Below are 21,719 nucleotides of genomic sequence, written 5' to 3'. Positions count from 1 at the left end.
TCACAATTTCTGACATTTAATCCGAGTAAGAATTCCCTGTCTTAGGTCAGTTAGGATCACCATTTCATTTTCTGAATGTGAAATGTCAGAATAATAGCAGAGAGAATGATTGATTAATTTCAGCTTTTATTTCTTTCATCACATTCCCAGTGGGTCAGAAGTTTACATACATTCAATTAGTATTTCGTAGCATTGCCTTTTAAATGGTTTAACTTGGGTCAAACGTTTCGGGTAGCCTTCCACAATACGTTGAGTGAATTTTGGCCCATTAATCCTGACAGAGCTGGTGTAACTGAGTCAGGTTTGTAGGCCTCCTTGCTCACACGCTTTTTCAGTTCTGCCCACAAATGTTCTATAGGATTGAGGTCAGGGCTTTGTGATGGCCACTCCAATACCTTGACTTTGTTGTCCTTAAGCCATTTTGCCACAACTTTGGAAGTATGCTTGGGGTCATTGTCCATTTGGAAGACCCATTTGCGACCAAGCTTTAACTTCCTGACTGATGTCTTGAAATGTTGCTTCAATATATCCACATAAGTTTCCATCCTCATGATGCCATCTATTTTGTGAAGTGCACCATTCCCTGCTGCAGTCAAAGCACCCCCACAACATGGTGCTGCCACCCCCGTGCTTCACAGTTGGGATGGTGTTCTTCGGCTTGCAAGCGCCCCCCCCTTTTTCCTCCATACATAATGATGGTCATTATGGCCAAACAGGTATATTTTTGTTTCATCAGACCAGAGGACATTTCTCCAAAAAGTATGATCTTTGTCCTCATGTGCAGTTGCAAACCGTAGTCTGCCTTTTTTATGGCGGTTTTGGAGCAGTGGTTTCTTCCTTGCTGAGCAGCCTTTCAGGTTATGTTGATATAGGACTTGTTTTACTGTGGATATAGATATTTTTGTACCTGTTTCCTCCAGCATCTTCACAAGGTCCTTTGCTGTTGTTCTGGGATTGATTTACACTTTTCGCACCAAAGTACATTCATCTCTAGGAGACAGAAAAGCATCTCGTTCCTGAGTGGTATCAATTTTATGAAGCTCTTCTTAACATCAGCTGATGTCACGAAGTGCTGTACAGAGGAACCAGGCTATGAGGGGTAGCCAGTCCTCTTCTGGCTGGGCCGGGTGAAGATTAAAACAGAACATTTCCAAGATGTTCAGATGTTCATAGATAACCAGCAGGGTCAAATAATAATAATCACAGTGATTGTAGAGGGTGCAACAGGTCAGCACCTCAGGAGTAAATGTCAGTTGGCTTTTCATAGCCAATCATTCAGAGTATCTCTGCCGTTCCTGCTGTCTCTAGAGGATTGAAAACAGCAGGTCTGGGACAGGTAGCACGTCCGGTGAACAGGTCAGGGTTCCATAGACGCATGCAGAACAGTTGAAACTGGAGCAGCAGCATGACCAAGTGGACTGGGGACAGCAAGGAGACATCAGGCCAGGTAGTCCTGAGGCATGGTCCTAGGGCTCAGGTCCTCCGAGAGAATTAGAGGGAGCATACTTAAATTCACACAGGACACTGGATAAGAAAGGAGAAATACTCCAGATATAACAGACCGACCCTAGCCCCCCGACACAAACTATTGCAGCATAAGTACTGGAGGCTGAGACAGGAGGGGCCAGGAGAAACTGTGGCCCTGTCCGACGATACCCCCGGACAGGGCCAAACAGGCAGGATATAACCCCACCCCCACACCACTAGAGAGAGATCCCCAACCACCAACTTACCATCCTGAGACAAGGCCCGAGTATAGCCCACGAAGATCTCCCCCACGGCACAACCCAAGGAGGGAGCCAACCCGGACAGGAAGATCACATCGGTGACTCAACCCACTCAAGTGACGTACCCCTCCCAGGGATGGCATGGAAGAGCACCAGGTATGACGGCTGTGTGGTCCCATGGTGTTTTTCTTGCGTACTATTGTTTGTACAGATGAACGTGGTACCTTCAGGCGTTTGGAAATTGCTCCCAAGGATGAACCAGACTTGTGGAGGTCTACAATTTTTTTTCAGAGGTCTTTGCTGATTTCTTTAGATTTTCCCATGAAAATGTAATGTCCAGCAAAGAGGCACTGAGTTTGAAGGTAGGCCTTGAAATACATCCACAGGTACACCTCCAATGGACTCAAATGATGTCAATTAGCCTATCAGAAGCTTCTAAAGCCATGACATTTTCTGAAATTTTCCAAGCTGTTTAAAGGCACAGTCAACTTAGTGTATGTAAACTTCTGACCCACTTGAATTGTGATACAGTGAAATAATCTGTCTGTAGACAAATGTTGGAAAAATTACTTGTCATGCACAAAGTAGATGTCCTAACCGACTTGCCAAAACTATAGTTTGTTAACAAGACATTTGTGGAGTGGTTGAAAAAATTGTTTTAATGACTCCAATATACAGTATATATATTGTTTCATTACCAGAATGTATACTTTCCCTTTAAAATATAGAATTACAGTCATTGGAGTTAATTACAGGTTTTTTTCTGCTGTGTATGAAATTCTTAGGCGGGCAGTCTAAGTGGTAATTTTTAGGATGGAAAAACTGTCTGTGTCAAATGAAACGACCAAAACCAACCACAATAGTTCCTGCGAAGTTTTGACTGGAAGTTTAGTGTGAAAAGACTTGCCCTTTGCAAAACATTGAGCCTGCTTCTAAGAAACATTGAGCTATGTTTGGTCTATTTGGGAGAATGTGTTAGATGGATGTCTTATTATGCCTGCATGTTCGGAGCGTATGGAGTTATTTTGGGTCTGTTTGGGTTGAGATGTGTAAGGTGAGAAATGGTCACATTTCATAACAGAAATGGTCAAATATCATAACAGAGTCCATGGGTCCTAGTACTACCGGACAGCTGTCAGAGAGGAGAGCTGTCTTCTCAGTGTCAGCTTTTAACACGAGTTCATGCTCATCTGTACCAACAACACTTTGTCATGTCAGGATTAACACAAAAGTCTGCACATCCCCATAGTCACGCACAGAGATATTGTACATTGCGTCAGTCATGATCTTTTTTTCGGGAACACAGCACCATTTTTACTGGAACCATATTCATATGACCCCATTCCGCTGCGTGAGCACTGTTCCACTGGAAGCCAAAGGATGTGTTGTGCAGATGATGTTGTGCAGACAATTTGTCTGGTAGTGTACAGTAGATAGATTCCATCCAGGAGTTGTGAGGAAAGGGAATTGATATGATGCAGGTATTTATATCTTTGACATTTTGTGTTTTGAGTAAATATTTGGTCTGGAAGGGAGCAGACTGGGAAGGCCTCATATATGGAATCTCTTTACACCAAAACATCCCCTTCCTCAGCTGCCTCAAGGTACTGCTGTGAAGTTGCAAGGTAAAACGTACTGTATAGTTGATCCTGTCATGGACTTCATTCACTTTCGATGACATGATGGTTTGTTATGACTCGGAGTTCAATTTTAATTGGATCTGAAGTGTCTTTTTATCATTAAAAACACAGTGTTAAAGCCTTCAGGGCCCAATAACTGGACATGTTCTGAATTCAATATTTTATTAGACTTGACATTGGACATGTGTGTATTCAACAAAATAAAAAAAGAAACACAGTATTGCAGTCCAGCTGCCACCATACCTTTGCCTCTGTCTATTGTTTTATTTACAGTAAGTTCACCCACAATGAACTGCAGGGGGTTAAAAAAAACTACATAGAAAATATGTAGAAACTATAATGAACCTATATATTTTCAAATAACTGCCCTTTTTCTGTAAAAAAAATAATATATCTGTGCGGCCCTCCGTTGAATTTCGAAATCCTGATGTGGGCCTCGAACCAAAAAGTCTGCCCATCCGTGGTTTGAAGCAACATCCGCTACAATATTTAGTGTAAACACCTTTATGCGACGCAAAACATTCACCTCCATTCAGCTCTCCAACAAAACAGTTACCAATTTTAAACCTATACCACTGGTCCCAGAAAGTGCTTACTCGCATCATATAGTTGCAAATAGTTATTAGACAGTTATTTACTGGTATTGGTGTTTGGTGAAACTAACTCAATTGAATATTCAAACCCCACAGGATGGGCAGTTCCATTTTAAGCCATTATCAAAATGACTACGTCTGATCTGCATTGTTTTTTCTCAATCTTCAAAAGCAGGATGCGCAAAGTTGAATTTACATTTTTAAAATGTAAACGAAAAGCTTTTCAGTTATTCACTGTACTTCCTACATTAGAGTACTGTTTATAAATAGTGCACTACAGCATTGCCATTGACCACATGGCTCAAATGTGAAATGGTTTTACATCCCATGTAACTACATGGTGTCAGTGCAACATGTCATGTGGGACTGCATAGACAATCCTTGAAAGTGGTTAATCTTAGGACTTGAGATATTGCCCTTCTCCCCTGGCAATGGCACAGAGTTCCTTGTAGAGCTCAGAGTGGATGAAGCGAGGGTACGAGTTGTTCTCCATCAGGCTGAACACCTTCTTCTGGGCCAACAGGAAACACGTCAGGCTGGGCAGACACAGGCTCTGGACGATAGCATCTTTCGTTTGGTAGTCCAGGTTGATCTGCAACCAAATAGAGACAAGAACACCAATAAGTCTTTGCACAATCAGAGTGATCACACATTGGCATTAGATATAAGTTGTTTGGAAATAGTTATGTTTCCTATCACTTTATCGTTACCATATTTTTATTATAAGATTGTTGCTTAATATCAGCACTTTAAGAATGACTCCTGAACGTAGTGAAAGGAAAACTCACCTCTTTAGGAGCATCACACTGGATGAACTCTTCATAGATGCTTCTGGCCCTCGACGACAGTTTCTCTAGAGACGAGATGGTCCTGAACTCCTCACAGGCTGTCCAGAACTCTATATTCTCCTCACAGAACTCTGACTTCAGGAAGATCCGAAATGCTGCCTTTCCATCTGCAGGAGAGGAGGGAGGGAAGGAGAGAGAATGTCAAAGCAGCTCTCAAGCAGTAGAATGTCTTCAAGCTGAGTTGAGAACGGTCAAATATCAACCAATCAGAGGTGCAGTTTAGATCCAACTGTACTTCAAGATGACTCACTTCATTCATGTACATTTTCACTCTATAACATTTGTGCCCATTTCATACAGTCATGCTGATATCATATGAGCTATAAAAGACAGGGTGTGGCATTTACATTTGTGACTCAGGAGTTTGTCAAGTGACTGTGCCCATTGGTTGACTTCATCCACTGTTGGCCTTAGGAAGGAGAGAACAGTCACATTAGAGGCCTGTAGTAGTAGCAGTAAACAAGTAGTAAAAACGACTTGTATATACTACTTGCATACAAGTAGTAGTAGCACCTACTGCTTTTAGATACATGTATCAAGGTTGATCATTATTAGGATATGGAGCCGTATGGTACTCCCAAATTTACATCCACAATACTACATGATTCAGACCCCTGAGCCTTACCTGTAAGATCTTCTTCTTGCCATGGATTTTGAAGAAGATGTGATCTTCAAGAGATATCGTATCCTTGTCCTCCAGTTTCTCTTCCTGAAAAATATTTTTTTTCTGTTAGTATCATTCCATGTGACTGCTATCATTGCTTAACAAGGTCATGATAATCAGCTGGAATTACACAAACAGAATAATTAACTCACTTGATTCCTTTTTTATCAATAGAGAAATCTGACGCCTTCATACAGTCTGTACATGCCATGTCTCTATCTGATACAACACACTCAATATTCTGTGGTAAAAAAACTGAATATAGCAGACTATAGCAGTCAAATGAATCTACCTCCCTCTAGAGCAGTCAGAGCACTTTATATTTTCCTTCTGATATCGTCATGCTAGGAAGGCCGGCCTAGAGTAACAGATCTGTAACCTGATTGGCCCACTCTGTGAACAGTTGGCTAGCCCATCTGCTGACAGTGAGAGCCTGCGGCAGTAAAATAAGTGCTAGGGAATGTGATTGGTTGTTTAGTGTAAACGGTTACACTACTGAAAGTGCTTCCATATTTAACTCCGGGTAGGCCAATGACATAGAGGCGCACCAAGTCCACCCAAAACTAAAATATAGTTTAGAGGACCCCCCCTTACACACACACACATCAGCTCTTATAGAACAAATATATTTTATGAACTAATCCAACCTGATCTTATCAAGCAGTGGATGACGTTAAGAAAATAATGCATGAAAAGTATGATGAGGAGAACGTAACTTGATGCAATCTGCTTGACAACACAAAGTAAGATGTAAGATGCATACTGGTTGGAACGCCAAACTCGTTTTCCTACATTGCTGTTCACGCTCTATAAATAGAGTCTTAGTTATAAAAATAGTAAGGTGGGAGGAAGTGGTTGGAAATGAATTACTTTAGCTGCCATTCTCCAAGCATTTCTGCCGGTTTGTTTTCTGTAAAGATGACTCAAACCCTTTCACGTCTAATCTCTTTAAAAGCCCCTAAGGTCGATGTCTGCACCCCTCGGATGATCTAATTAGCATAACACAAAAATCATTAAAACATCTGTCAGTTTAAGCTAGAGATATGTTTTTTTTTGCATGGGCTGCGTCTCAATCCACCGTATCCACCTGACGCACTTCCGCATCTGTGGTGAAAAGTGACAGAGCTAGAGCGGTGTTTGTCAGACCATGAGACATCCCAAAAATCGATCCTCTCACAAAATCGCCTGTAGCGTTCGAACGGTACAAACTATTATGACCCATCTATGGAAAGATGAGACCCCCACAAACACAATGCTCTACAACCCTCAAAAGTGTCTTGGGACTCGTCTGAAGTCGGTACAGCCGATCTACCAACTTCTGTCTTTAGCGTTCAAACAGTTTGGACTACACACCAAGACTCGTCTGAAGGTCCCCCAGTACCAGTTGAAAAAATGTATGTTACTATATATGGAGACTGTTTATACATAAGGGGTTAAATACATGTAATATATGTAAAAATAAAAAAGTTTCATATATCTCTCAGATATACAGTTGGAAGTTTACATACACCTCAGCCAAATACATTTAAACTAAATTTTTCACAATTCCTGACATTTAATCCAAGTAAGAATTCCCTGTTTTAGGTCAGTTAGGTTAGGAATTCCCTGTTTTAGGTCACCACTTCATTTTAAGAATGTGAAATGTCAGAATAATAGTAGAGAGCATGATTTGAGCTTTTATTTCTTTCATCACATTCCCAGTGGGTCAGAAGTTTACACTCGGACGTTGCCTTTAAATAGGTTAATATGGGTCAAATGTTTCGGGTAGCCTTCCACAAGCTTCCCACAATAAGTTGGGTGAATTCCTCCTGACAGAGCTGCTGTAACTGAGTCAGGTTTGTAGGCCTCTTTGCTCGCACACGCCTTTTCAGTTCTGCCCACAAATTTCCTATAGGATTGAGGTCCGGGCTTTGTGATGGCCACTCTAAAACCTTGACTTTGTTGTCCTTAAGCCATTTTGCCACAACTTTGGAAGTATGCTTGGGGTCATTGTCCATTTGGAAGACCCATTTGCGACCAACCTTTAACTTCCTGACTGATGTCTTGAGATGTTGCTTCAATATATCCACATAATTTTCCATCCTCATGATGCCATCTATTTTTGTGACGTTCACCAGTCCCTCCTGCAGCAAAACATCCCCACAACATGATGCTGCCACCCCCGTGCTTCACGGTTGGGATGGTGTTCTTCGGCTTGCAAGCCTCACCGTTTTTCCTCCAAACATAACGATGGTCATTATGGCCAAACAGTTCTGTTTCATCAGACCAGAGGACATTTCTCCAAAAAGTATCATCTTTGTCCCCATGTGCAGTTGCAAACCGTAGTCTGGCTTTTTTATGCTAGATTTGGAGCAGTGGCTTCTTCCTAGCTGAGCGACCTTTCAGGTTATGTTGATATAGGACTAGTTTTACTGTGGATATAGATACTTTTGTACCTGTTTTCTCCTGCATCTTTGCTGTTGTTCTGGGATTGATTTGCACTTTTCGCACCAAAATACGTTAATCTCTAGAAGACAGAACGTGTCTCCTTCCTGAGCGGTATGATGGCTGCGTGGTCCCATGGGGTTTATACTTGCGTACTGTTGTTTGTACAGATGGACTTTGTACCTTTAGGTGTTTGGAAATTGCGTCCAAGGATTGATTTTCCTATGATGTCAAGCAAAGAGGCAGTGAGTTTGAAGGTGGGCCTTGAAATACATACACAGGTACACCTCCAATTGACTTAAATGATGTCAATGAGCCTACCAGAAGCTTCTAAAACTATGACATAATTTCCTGGATTTTTCCAAGCTGTTTAAAGGCACAGTCAACTTAGTGTATGTCAACTTCTGACCCACTGGAATTGTGATACAGTGAATTATAAGTCAAATAATCTGTCTGTGAACAAATGTTGGAAAAATTACTTGTGTCATGCACAAAGTTGATGTCCTAACCAACTTGCCAAAACTATAGTTTGTTAACAAGAAAATCGTGGAGTGGTGGAAAAGCGATTTTGAATGACTCCAACCTAAGTGTATGTAAACTTACGACTTCAACTGTAGTACAGACATTTCAGAACAAACATCCTTTAGAATCTTTTGTTCCATGTAGTGAGTCTCTTATCCATTGCGTTTGAATGGGATAATAGCAGGAAGGCCAAAATAAAAATGTTATCAAATCATTTTGTAAATGTTTTTTTAACATACTTCAAGTGGTCTTCCAATTGAAAATCAAATAGAAAAATTGTCCTGTTATAGACACAAAAATATATCTTATGAATTAATCCAACCAGATCTTTTCAAGCAGTGGGAGATGCCAAGAAAATAATGCATGGAAAGTATGATGAGGAGGACTTAACTTGATGCAATATCCGCTTGACAACACAAAGTAAGATGTCAGATGAGAGTACTGATTGGAATGCCATAGCACATCGAACTCGTTTTCTTACATTCCTGTTGATGCTCTATAAATAGAGTCTTAGATGTAAAAATAGAAAGGTGGGAAGAAGTGGTTGGAAATAAATTACTTTAGCTGCAATTCTGCAAGCATTTCTGTCTTTGACAGTGCTTCTCAGTCAATTTGTAGAAATGTGCTCACCTGCAATTAACTTAATAAGTGCCTTTGTTAGATTGATATGAAAGAAGAGGGACATTACCTAATTCAGTGTGCAAGCTAATGCAGTTAACCACTATCTGGAAATATTTGCACGGTCACTGGTCAGGTTTTGAAGGTCAACCAGTTTTTTTTCTGTAAAGATGACCCAAACCATTTCACCTCTAATCTCTTTAAAAGCCCCTAAGTTCGTTGTCTGCACCCCGCTGAAGATCTAATTAGCATAACACAAAAATCACCATAAAAATCTGCCAGTTTAAGATAGAAATATGTTTTTTTTGCATGGATTGCATCTCAATCCACCGTATCCGCCTATGTCGCACTTCCGCATCTGCTGTGAAAGCTGACAGAGCTAGAGCGGTGTTTGTCAGACCATGAGAAATCCCGAAAATTTATCTTCTCACAAAATCGCCTGTAGCTTTCAAACAGTACAAACTATTATGACCCATCTATGGAAAGATGAGACCCTCACAAACAAAATTGTGTTCTCCATTTTGCTCTACAACCCTCACAAGTGTCTTGGGACTCGCCTGAAGTCGGTACAGCCGATCTACCAATTTCTGTCTTTAGTGTCCGAACAGTTTGGGCTACACACCAAGACTCGTCTGACGGTCATCTATGTCTAAAAATGTACAAATATATTTTGAAGTGTAATTCCCCTTTAATTGCGCATCTGGCCCTTTAATTACGCTTCTAGCGATGAGGAATGTGTCATCTAATATGCAAGAGGAGTGATGGTTCTGTACTGCTGCTGTTCTTTTCTTGGCAAAGTTTGCAAATAACAAATAATACATATATTAATGATATACTTACTCATGATAGACTTCTGCGAGGTAAGCCTACTTGGTAGTTAACATTTAATTGAGAAGGTTTTGAGGAAATATTTCTGTCAATCCACAAGACGGTTATCACGTCAACTGACTACACACAGAGTGATAGACAAACGCACACCCCACACAGAAAGAGAATGGCAATATTGCTGGAAAGTCAAAGAAATTATCTTAGGTTTGTCTTTTTAAGCCAATAGTTGCTAACCAGGGGTGGGATAATGTCAAAGTTGCATTGATTAGATAGTAGCTGGAACCTTGCAGTGTCTGATACTTTGTTTATGACCGTTTGTGATGGAACACATAAAAAGTTGCATTCACTTTCAGAATTGTTTGTAAAGTTACTCGTAGCTGGGCTGTGAGCTACTGGTAGCTCATGAGCGACATGTTCGAGACCCCTGATCTAGACTCAACAAATATGATCTCCTGTCTTCATATGAAAGAAAATACAGTTGTGTATATGTCCAACTGACCCAGAGTGATAATGTGGATTATCAGCGCAGCGCTCCAACCTGAATGACTGGTTCTTGCCCCACCAGCAAGATAATATAATAGCACACAAATCACCTGCCTTGCCAGTAGTGCTGCATCTTTCCATTCACCCATTGGTTTCATGCAAATGCATGGTGGATGACGTAAATGTTTGTCCTTACCCAGAAATTACAGCTGCCTGTAGGTACAGTATGCCAGTGTGGCATGAACAAAGAGGTGATGGAAATCTGTGAATTTGCATATACAGGAACAAAGTTTTAAATGTTCCGTAAATACAAAGTGGTATCGTTTATATCAGTGTCATTGAATTAGTGCTCAAAGTCATAGGCAGTCGCTAGTATTACATGTAGACAGAATGTGTTGGGATCTTGCCATTGGATGAGGAGTGGTCTCCTAATGTCCGCTCTTATTGGGTGTCCAAGGTCACACTTACAGTAGACCCAGTCCAACCTCAACCCCTAGCTGCTACCCTTTGACTTCTCATAGATCTGAAAAGATTGACTGGGTAGTATGAGCAATACCAAAGGGATAGTGGCAGAACTGAGATGGGCCATTCGGTTCTCTAGGATTTTGTCTGGTCAGAGACCCTGAGAAGGAACTGTGGAGCTGTTGAGGGCTTTCAAGTGGGAAGGAAAGGGGAATAGTCTTAAGACAATGTTAAGGCCATTTACGGTCGAGCTGCAGCTTGCGTCTGGTCATCGATGACAGCCACACATGCAAGCAATCACACTGTAAGGAGAATATAAGAAAATAATCATCTTTGGCAGCGATTACAGCTGTGAAACTTTATGCGTAACTCTGTAAGAGCTTTGCAAACCTGGATTGTTCAATATTTATACAGCGCAGCCTGAATTCCAAATTGATACAATTTAGATTTTGTGTCACTGATATACATATAATACCCCATAATGTCAAAGTGGAATTATGTTTTTAGAATGTTTTACAAATGAATAATAAATGAAAATTTGAAATGAAAGTATTCAACTCCATTTGCTATGGCAAGCCTAAATAACTTCCAGAGTGAACATTTCCTTACCAAGTCAGATAATAAGTTGCATGGACTAACTCTGTGTGCAATAGTGGTGTTTAAAACATGATTTTTGAATGGCTACCCCATCTCTGTACCCCACACATACAATTATCTGTAAGGTCCCTTACAGACATTGGATATCCCTTTGAGCATGGTTAAGTTATTAATTACACTCTGGATGATGTATCAGTACACCCAGTCACTACAAAGATGCAGGTGTCCTTCCTAACTCAGTCAACGGTGAGGAAGGAAACCGCTCAGAGATTTCACCACGAGGCCAATGGTGATTTTAAACCAGTTACGGATTTAAATGGCTGCGATAGGAGAAAACTGAGGATGGATCAACAACATTGTGTCACACCAGCCTTCGCTTTGGCTCCCCCTCCTGTCCAGCTCAGGTGTTCGGCATCGCCGGCCTTCTAGCTTCTGCCAAACCTACTGCTGGCAAAGGCCCTTCACTCATCATCCCCGGACTTGTCTCGTCATCATTACACACACCTGCTTCCAATCCCCACTTTATCACTGTATATATTCTCCCTCTGCCATTTGTCTTTGTTGGTCGTTGTAAATGTTATTTGTTTTCCTAAGAGGAATCTCTCCTACTTTTTTCTGTGTACTTTATATTTGGAAATTTGAGTTTGCCCTGTGACTTTTTGTTTGTGAAGATATATTTTGAGCACAACAACGTTTGGGTTTCGTCCCATGTCGATCTATGATGCTTAAATAAATGCAGTAGTTCTAAACCTGCGACTGCCTCCTTCCTACTCTCTACACCAGTGACACATCGTAGTTACTTCACAATACTAACCTAAATGACAGACTGAAAAGAAGGAAGTCTACAGAATACAAATTCCAAAACATGCATCTTTTTTTAGAATAAGGCACTAAAGTAATGCTGAAAAAATGTGGCAAAGAAATTAACTTTTTGTCCTGAATACAAAGAATTATGTTTGGGGCAAATCCAACACAACACATCACTAAGTACCATATTTTCAAGCATGGTGCTGGCTGCATCATGTCATGGGAATTTTTTAGGATCAAAGAAAAGGAATAGCGCGTAGGACAGGCAAAGTTCTAGAGGAAAACCTGGTTCAGTGTGCTTTCCAACAGACAGTGGCAGACAAATCCACTTTTCAGCAAGACAATAACCTGAAACAGAAGGTCAAAAATAAGAATTTGTTATTTACTGACTTGCCTAGTTAAATAAAATAAAAATATTTACAGTTTTGACTTAAATCGGCTTGAAAATCTTTGGCACAACTTGCAAATATTGTAAAATTAAGGTTTGCAAAGCTCTTAGAGACTTACCCAGAAAGACTCACAGCTGTAATCACTGCCAAAGGTGATAATAACATGTTTTGACTCAGGGGGTTGAATACTTATCTAATCAAAATATATTAGTGCTTTATTTTTCAATAACATTTTGTGTAGAACGTTGACAAAAAAATGACAATTGAATCTATTTTAATCCCACTTTGTAACACAACAAAATGTGGAAAAAGTAAACGGGTGTGAATACCTTCTGAAAGCACATATTATCCTGCCCAGGCATAATGTACTCAACTGATCAGATGAAAGCCATTAGCCACATTAAGAAACCACATCCCTGTTGATTTGTTTGACTGCCATTTTGATTTTGGTGAGGGGTCTGTTTTCCTTCAAATGACTGTGACATGTACATAATCCTTCCTAATACTGTATGAGTGGGTCAACTCTCACAGCTTCTATTCATCCATCCATCTTTGACAAAATTTGAGCAGAGGCCATGCATCCAACACTTTGGTATTTTTGTACTAGATCATTATTAGTACAGTACGTCTGCATCTCTGTCGTGATTCTCATTGTGAATTGGCACTAGCAGGTAAATCACCAGGCCTGCTGAGGACCAAAAAACAGAGAGGGGGCTGGTCTGTTCTGTTTATTATGATGTGCAGACAGTGTGTAAGCATCGGATTGTTCAGAAGAGAATAGGGAGCAGAGCCAAGTTTCCACCTAGACTATTGCTTCCAAAAAGCTTTACGTAGTAGTAGCAGGTAATTCCCAGCACTGAACCATATTTTGTCCCCGACAGGATTCCTAAGCATCCCAGAGTCCGAAAGTACAAGTTGTGCTCCTGCAGCATGTGCGTGTTTTGTTGTGTTGTTTCTGAGGGAAAATAAAAGTGACGTTCTTCAAATTACTCGCAACGGAAGATATTCAGTACTTTTGAGGAGATGGGAAATGTTGCACAGGCTACATCAATGGTCCGAGCGGTGCATTCTGGGCGATTCTGGCACAAGGAGCACTGTCCTTCAAGGAGTGAATGGGAGTCTATTGGGCGCTAGTTCAAAAACCTAACATTAGTACGAATTTCATCAACAAGAAGTACATAAATAGAAAATATAATTCTGAGATGTGAGATAATTAACTTACTATTTGTAATATCGTATAGCTTTGGAAACGTGACATGACATACTTTTAAGGAAAATAGGCACATTTCTCAACATACAATATACACTGACATTGAGAAGGGATTGCGTTAAGATTAGTTTAGCAACTGCTTGACGCAGCATGACAACGTGAACGCGATTGGTCAACAGTCTGCTGGGTAGGGCATTATGCGTTCATTGCAATGTACACAGGACTAAAGAGGCAGACAAATAGGAAAAATGTGCTAGACCCTCCATTAAATGACACATTTCTCAAGGTACGAATATCACAAAAATATTATCAATGGCTCATTTTGAGAGAAGACATCCTCTTGAGTTATGCCATTGATGCGACCAGTATTGAAATCTGACATGTATGATAGATTTTTTTCGTGATCTAAAAGTCATATTCCTATTAACTTCCAGTGTAGGGAGAGTGACTTTGTCACGGTGCTACCCAATACCGGACGGATTTCTGACTGCTTGAATGCCAGTAACTCAGATACACATGAAAACATGAATTGACCTAGGGAATCGATAGAACCTCACACAGCGATGCACAAAAACGACATAACATTCAAAATGGGTGAACCTTCCCTTTAAAGCAACTGTGTACTGTAAAACTTGGCAAACACGGCAGTGGTCGTAATGTGCAATGCATGGGATGGAACACAATGATCACTTAAAACCCTTTAAACACATGCCAAACCACTTCAAGCAATGCAAAATAACAACGTGTTTTTGGACTTTTTTAAAGTAGTTTACATGAGGGCCTCTGAAACAGTTGGCGAGGAACATAGGTGAGGGCCATACCTTGGACAGTATAAATGCTGACAAATGGAGAATTCATCATGCACAGAGACCTTGTTTGTAACATACAGCAGAGAGAAACAGCCATGAAGGTCTTTGTCAGATGAGGAGGGCCCACTGTCATTGAGATGATGAAACACCTTAATCTGCAACGTCATGGTTCTTAATATCTCAAGGATCATAGTCTCTTGCCACACATGGTTTATTTAACTTTCAATTTACTGTAATAACACATTACTTCTCATAAACCCCCTTGTCATTAAACTGAAACTCACACCTTCCCTTTTTGTAGAAAAGACACCGTAGAAATAAGAGAGAAGATGTGTCTTTCAAATAAATAACAAAAGCATGAAAAACAAAAGCATGAAGGAATATCTAACCACAATGATGAAGAGACACACTATATTTACAGAAGTATGTGGACACCCATTCAATGAGTGAATTTGGCTATTTCAGCCACACCCATGGTGATAGTTATATAAAATTAAGCACACAGCCTTGCAATCTCTATATCCAAACATTGCCACTAGAATGGCCTTACTGAAGAGCTCAGTGACTTTCAACGTGGCACCATCAAAGGATGTCACCTTTCCAACAAGTCAGTTCGTCAAATTTCTGCCCTGCTAGAGCTGCCCCAGTCAACTGTAAGTGCTGCTATTGTGAAGTGGAAAGGTCTCGGAGCAACAACGACTCAGCCACAAAGTGGTAGGCCACAGAGGCTCACAGAAATGGACTGCAAAGTCTGCTTTCAGTTACAACTCTCACTACCGAGTTCCAAACTGCCTCTGGAAGCAACGTCAGCACAAGAACTGTTCATCGGGAGCTTCATGAAATCGGTTTCGATGGCCGAGCAGCCGCACACAAGCCTAGGTTCACCATGTGCAATGCCAAGCGTCGGCTGGAGTGGTGTAAAGCTCGCCGCCATTGGACTCTGGAGCAGTGGAAACGTGTTCTCTGGAGTGATGAGTCATGCGTCACCATCTGGCAGTCCGATGGACGACCTCACTAATGCTCTTGTGGCTGAATGGAAGCAAGTCCCTGCAGTATTGTTCCAACATCTAGTGGAAAACCTTTCCAGAAGAGTGGATGCTGTTAAGGCAGCAAAGGGGGGACCAAATCCATATTAATGCCGATGATTTTGGAATGAGATGTTCGACAAGCAGCTGTCCACATAGTTTTGGTAATGTAGCGTATCTTGTTATTGAAAAATATTATTTTTGTACATTCAAGACCATCAGGTGTACTCAAACTCATCATGCTGTCATGTGATTTTCTTTGTGGTCATAGCCCTCTCACTACTTCCCATGTATATCTTTGAATAAGGTGTGTCAAGGGATCAAATTTATCACGTGTCATTAATTTGTTAATACTATTGCCACACAATTGTAATTGTATACCACTTTTCATGGAATGGTTATGTTATACTTATGTTTCGCTGGTTAAACATTGTAGTAAGAAATCATGGAATCTTGAGCCATTTAATCTGTACTGAGCTGTGAACTTGAACTCCTACAGTCCCACCATGTGTGTTTTGTACTTCTAACCCCTTTAAAGCATTGTGTGTTACATACTTCCAGGCTATACCAATGGTTTAATCTATTTCTTTTGCATCCATTGATACCAACCATTCGTCTGTGTGATTAAGGGGGACTGAGCTCGAGCTGTGTTTGTGAGACAAGGGTGATCCTGAAGGGGCCCAGTAAAAAGGACACGGTTTGAGCTACAAACGATTAAAAGCTATCTATGAAAAGTGACATAATAGTTGTTAGAAGGTAAGGGGTTCTTCTACATAGAAGATCATAGGAAATCCAAGGACATAGTGCTGTCACACTCCAAATTTCACACAAATATCACTGACTAGTTGGATATTCATTTTCCAATGAGTATACTATTTCTGTACTTACAGCATTCATATGAATACATTTTTTCTTTGGTTCTTTTTTAAATGTACATTTATCAATTAAACTCATGAATGCAATTGTTCATGTCAAAATGTTTTGTGTTTTACTTGAAGCCCTGGTTGTCCGGAAAAGAAAATGGTAAAATATTTCATAGTGAGTCTAATGTAGATAAATGAAAGTCAGATAAATAATGAAAAGCCCATTTTTGCTATGATCTAGAGACTTTTAGGGTTAAAGCACCCCCTATAATCGTATGATGCTCCCAAGGATCACACGGTGACGTAATTTTGAATATTGAATAGCTCCCCATGTGTTCAGGTTAGAGACTTACCGTTTCTTGTAATTGCTGCGGCTCAATCCCTTCTTTGTGCCTATTCCATAAAATGGGCTTCTGAAGCGGCCTTTTTCACATGAGAAGATCCGGACAGGACAATTGTCACGAAATTGTCTGTAAAACCCAAACTGTGTGAGACAGAAACTAATAAGTCACCACCATCGAAAGATGAGACTCACGAATACTACAGTGTCGGTTGTTTGGCATCCACAAGCTGTACTGCAGTCGTCTGAAGTCTCTGTTGAGGACCACTTCATTTTGAAGAGATCACAAAAGCGACTGTCCAGACCGAACCTTTGGAGCTACAAACGAATGTCACCAATATGAAAAAAGGAGACATTCACCTCGTAGAGCAGGTGTTCTGGTCTACGACACACACGATTCAGGGGATTCATCTCAAGGTAAACCAGTACCGGGGTGTAAAATGTGCAAAAAGTTAATAGAGGGTGAAATGTGCCATGAATAAAATGTGCCACGAATAAAGTGACCAAACATGGGTCCCAAAAATGCTGGGATTTCGTTTTTTTTGCCTATAGAAATGCATGGAATAACACATTTGTACATGGCAAAACAAGACAGTCAAAATCTATCATAAGGACAAGGTTTCGAGGTTTCCTATATCTGAGAGACATAAAAAAAGAGAAAATAGTAAACATAAAGAAAAATCCTTGAATGAGTAGGTGTGTTCAAACTTTTGACTGCTACTGTATGTCCATAATAAAATGTTGCTCTATCTTCTTAACAGCACTATTGATTCCATATGTGTTATTTCATAGTTTTGATGTCTTCACTATTATTCTACAATGTAGAAAATAGTAAAAAATAAATACAAAATTAAACCCTGGAATGAGTAGGTGTGTCCAAACTTTGACTGGTACTGTATATGTAGTATGCCTACAGGGGTCCAAAATTAAATTAAATTATAAACTTTATGACTGTCTTAAATCAATTCCATATGCTAGCCTAGTAGATATAAGGGCTTACACATACAGGAGCAACCGCAAAGTGAAATGTTTTTTAATTTAGTTGTTAATTGAGAATAAGCCAGAAGAGAGTGATTGACAATAAATATTTTGTTTGCAAATAATTTAATAATTTAATTTAATATAATTTAATAATCTAATCGTGAACATTTTTACAAGCATTGCAAAAGTCAGCATCCTAACAGTGACTGTGTAATAAATAGTACAACATTCTAATCTTAATTTATCAACATTGTTTTGTGCTTTCTTTGTAAGCAATCAAAACATATTCTGCATCAGAGAAGTAGGAGTTCAAAGTTCATTATACAAAGTGGGACATAGGCTACCCTTCTGTCTACAATTGCACTCAGACAACTTAACCTCTACTTCTAAATGGGTAATCATTCAATGATAGACAGTGTAAGAAGTCTTTAACTGCCTTGCAAATCTAAAGATTCAACCACCTTTTGAAAAACTGGTTTGAATTTAGAGACGAAATGTGAATATTATTAAGGATAGTATAGTATTTTGGGCCGGTATCCATTGTATGCGTGCTCTCTCCTTTGTTTCACTCCAGACCACGTACTTTAGTATTGCTAGTGAAAGTCCACCTTGCATCTCCTATCTTATCACAGTATCATAGGCATCCTGTTGCGCACATACACTCACACACAAACACACACACAAACACACATACACTCTCTTCTCCATCTTTTTAGGACAGGAAGCACCTCCGGTTGAGTGGGGACTGCATGGTTGCTGACGTTGTGTTTCAGTTCGATCGTCATTCACTCGGTGATCACTGTCAAAGACGATCTAATCACCTATGATATGATGTCACTGCCAGAGTTACAGATAAGACAGCAGCATCCAGTGCAATCGCAGCGCTGTAGCATTCCTCATATCCTCTCTGCCTTTCCTTCTGTCTTTCTGTCTTTCTTTTTCTCTGGGCGAATCCCACTTGCAGTGTTTTAGGGTGTGGTCTTGTGTTGTGGCGACCACGGTTCGTAGGGACACAGGCCTGTCAGTCTCTCTATGCTTGGTCAGCCTTCCATCCTGTAGAATCCCAAACATTCCAGTTTCTGTTGTCACGTTCTCCTGTCGTCTAATCCGCTCCTATTAGCCCTTGACGGCGTCAGCGGCGAGGGAATCCAGGAGGGATCGGTAAATGTCTGAGCGCAGGAAGCGAGGGTACGAGTCTCTCTCCATCAGCCCATAGACAATCTTCTGGGCATCGTCAAAGCACTGGAGTGTAGGATTCTTCACGGCCCTCTTGATCTGCTCCCTCGTGTGGTAGTCAATGTTTATCTGGAACAAGAGCAAGATTCATTTAGATTTACAAAGTACAGATGGATTTCATATAGCATGTTTGGAAATAAACATTTGAGGGGGGTTTATTAACCAGATGATGTTGATGAAATACATTGAAACATCAATGAGGTTACAAAGAGTTCAAATGCAGGGTTGCTTTCTGTAGAAATGTCACTGCAGCTATTTGAATCTCTAGCATGTAGCCATGTACTGTAATATATACTGTACTATAACAGTCGTACCTCTTTAGGAGCCTCAGCCTTTATGAAATGCTCATAGATTTTTTTGGCCTTCGATGACATTCTGAATGAAGACTTGATTTTCTTGTACTCCTCACACGTCAGCCAGAACTCAATGTTCTCATCGCTGAATTCAGACTTCAGAAAGGTTCTGAAGGTCGCCAGTCCATCTGTGGGGAAGAATATAAAAACATACCAAGACATGAAACAAAGATACAGCCCCAAGCCTGGAAACACGTGCTGTTTTTGTACAACATTTCTATCTGGCTGTTTTCAGTTAGATATTTGATCTAATTTAGCTATTTATCTTGAACTATTTTGATCGTCTGATAAAGTGAAACTCACATTTAGACTCGAGGAGTCTCTCCAGTGACTGAGACCATTGTTGGGTATCTTCTAAACTTAGCCTGCTAGGAAGAAAATGTGTGGTGATTACTCAACTAGAATCAAATCTGGGTAAAAATAAAACTGGTATTTGATGTGAGGGCAAAAGGGCACATAGAACCAACATAATTAGGAAACAATTATAGCCGCACATGGGTGCGTGTGTGTGTGCCTCTGTGCGTGCCTGCTTTCTGAAGTTTCATTTGAATTCACACACACTACCACAGATGGACACTACAACATATGTGGTATTTGATTTTGAACAATACAATACATATTTCAAATAATATAATAATAATAACCATTAGGATCAACACAGAGTAACAGAGTAAGAAAGGGTAAGAATCCTTACCTCTCAGAGGTGGGTGAATGTGAGAACATGCATTGCAGTCGGCACATAAAGTTCTTTCCCCTATGGAGAGAAAAAAAGAACGGTCATGATCATCTCATAAAACAACTTATTCCATTGCTGTATAAGGACATCTCAGTATGTAGTATCTTGGTTGAAGGTATTCACAGGTTTAGTAAAACATATGCAGTGTTTATATACAATGTGTGGCCTAAAGTATGTAGTATGACGCTAAAGTATTTGTACAAGCATTTTAGTATTTAGAAAGTATATGACACATCCATAGTATTACGAGAGTACATTGAATATATAGCCTAATATTGACAAAATATACATAAGCTCCACAATACATTTTCCAAAATCGCCAGCTGTTGAGAGTATAAAAAAGCTATAAGCTACACTCACAAGTTCTTGTTCCTCCTCCTGTCGTCCTGCTCCATATTGAAGTGCTGTGTTTGTATCAGTGTCTCTGTGATGATTAGGCTGGGCATGTTTTAACCCCACACTCTCTGTCCCCTGCTGCTGCTCATGCTGGGGTGAATCACTCTCTGTATAGTGGGGTCTCCCTCCACCTCAGGCCTTTATATGCAGGGCTGGAAGGTGAAACACAGACTCAGACCAGTGAACCGTGGCAAGAGAGGAAGCCCCTACGCTCTCTCTCTATCTCTCTCTCTCTGTGACATGCGCTCTCTGTCTTTTTGCGACACTCTCTTTCAACCTCTCTCTGTGTCATGCTCTCTCTCCCTCTCTCTCGTCTCTCTCTATGGATACCCCTCTCTCTCTCTCTCTCTCTCTCTCTCTCTCTCGCTTTCTCTCTCTCTCTTGGTCCGGTTTTCCAGGCAGCCTAACTGCTCCTCGTTCAAAGTGTGCTCTTTATGTCCACAATATTTTTTGGTCTGGGCTGCTAAGATGCAAATGACAGAGACAGTGACAGTGATAGGCAAATCATGACCTTCGCTTGGTGTGTGTTTCGGTACCCTGTTGAAATGTCATTGGGATGTTTAATTTCTTATACTGTATCCAGCGGCAAGGTGTGTCTTTACTTAAATGATATGATGATTAAATCCAATATAGACAGTCAGTTGTTCAGTTTGCAGATTGTGGGTTTATAGTCTTTGCATACATTAGCCAGAGTCACATCACAGACACCTCATGGCCAATGTGACTTTAGGCAGCAATGTCCAATGACCTGTCCGTTGTCATTCCGCACAGTAACTGATGTGGTTCTCCTCAACTTACCCAAAGATGGCCACAAGCAGTCAAGCACAACCAAGTGACACCAAAACATGTCCACTTACAGTTAATCTGCCTTGTGCCCTCAATTCCACACAATGACCTTTACATCATACAGTAAAAACTGACCTGAGGTTTAAACGAACAAACCACAATCACCTGTGTGGTTGACACCATAAATATGCTTTAAACATTTTTTTTGAACAACATTGTCCTCCAAGAGTTGCTGAATCTCCTTTCTACTTCTGCTTTACACCAATATGAACAGTATCCATTCTAGAAGTTCCTGCGTGACGGTATTGAGTAACTCAGACAGTATCAGAAATACATTGCACATTACTCACTTCCCCTCAGCTGTCATGGCAACCGTTTGGGA

General features: G+C 40.5%; 2 protein-coding genes across 4 annotated transcripts; both read right to left on the bottom strand.

Moving 5' to 3' along the window:
- Positions 1–3,510: 3,510 nt before the first annotated feature.
- rgs2 (regulator of G protein signaling 2) lies at positions 3,511–5,780 on the bottom strand. The gene is made up of 5 exons (XM_021599489.2): positions 5,625–5,780; positions 5,434–5,517; positions 5,156–5,217; positions 4,749–4,915; positions 3,511–4,552 (listed from the first exon to the last, which is right to left on the bottom strand). The coding sequence occupies exons 1-5, from the start codon at positions 5,681–5,683 to the stop codon at positions 4,358–4,360; spliced, it is 567 nt and encodes a 188-aa protein (XP_021455164.1). The 5' UTR covers positions 5,684–5,780; the 3' UTR covers positions 3,511–4,357.
- Positions 5,781–17,941: 12,161 nt separating this feature from the next.
- On the bottom strand, positions 17,942–20,842 carry LOC110521703 (regulator of G-protein signaling 1). Of its 3 annotated transcripts, none has more exons than XM_021599486.2 (5): positions 20,516–20,842; positions 20,114–20,173; positions 19,723–19,784; positions 19,381–19,547; positions 17,942–19,135 (listed from the first exon to the last, which is right to left on the bottom strand). In XM_021599486.2, the coding sequence occupies exons 1-5, from the start codon at positions 20,599–20,601 to the stop codon at positions 18,947–18,949; spliced, it is 564 nt and encodes a 187-aa protein (XP_021455161.1). In that variant the 5' UTR covers positions 20,602–20,842; the 3' UTR covers positions 17,942–18,946. The 3 variants fall into 3 exon arrangements, with proteins under 3 accessions (XP_021455161.1, XP_021455162.1, XP_036825172.1); XM_021599487.2 differs by having other exon boundaries at positions 19,723–19,787; positions 20,516–20,838; XM_036969277.1 differs by lacking the exon at positions 19,723–19,784 and having other exon boundaries at positions 20,516–20,568.
- Positions 20,843–21,719: the final 877 nt, after the last annotated feature.

This window comes from Oncorhynchus mykiss, chromosome 30, assembly GCF_013265735.2.
Source record: "Oncorhynchus mykiss isolate Arlee chromosome 30, USDA_OmykA_1.1, whole genome shotgun sequence".
Lineage (NCBI taxonomy): Eukaryota > Metazoa > Chordata > Actinopteri > Salmoniformes > Salmonidae > Oncorhynchus > Oncorhynchus mykiss.
The sequence above is the reverse complement of the archived record's forward strand: the minus strand, read 5'-3'. Positions and strand labels throughout refer to the sequence as shown.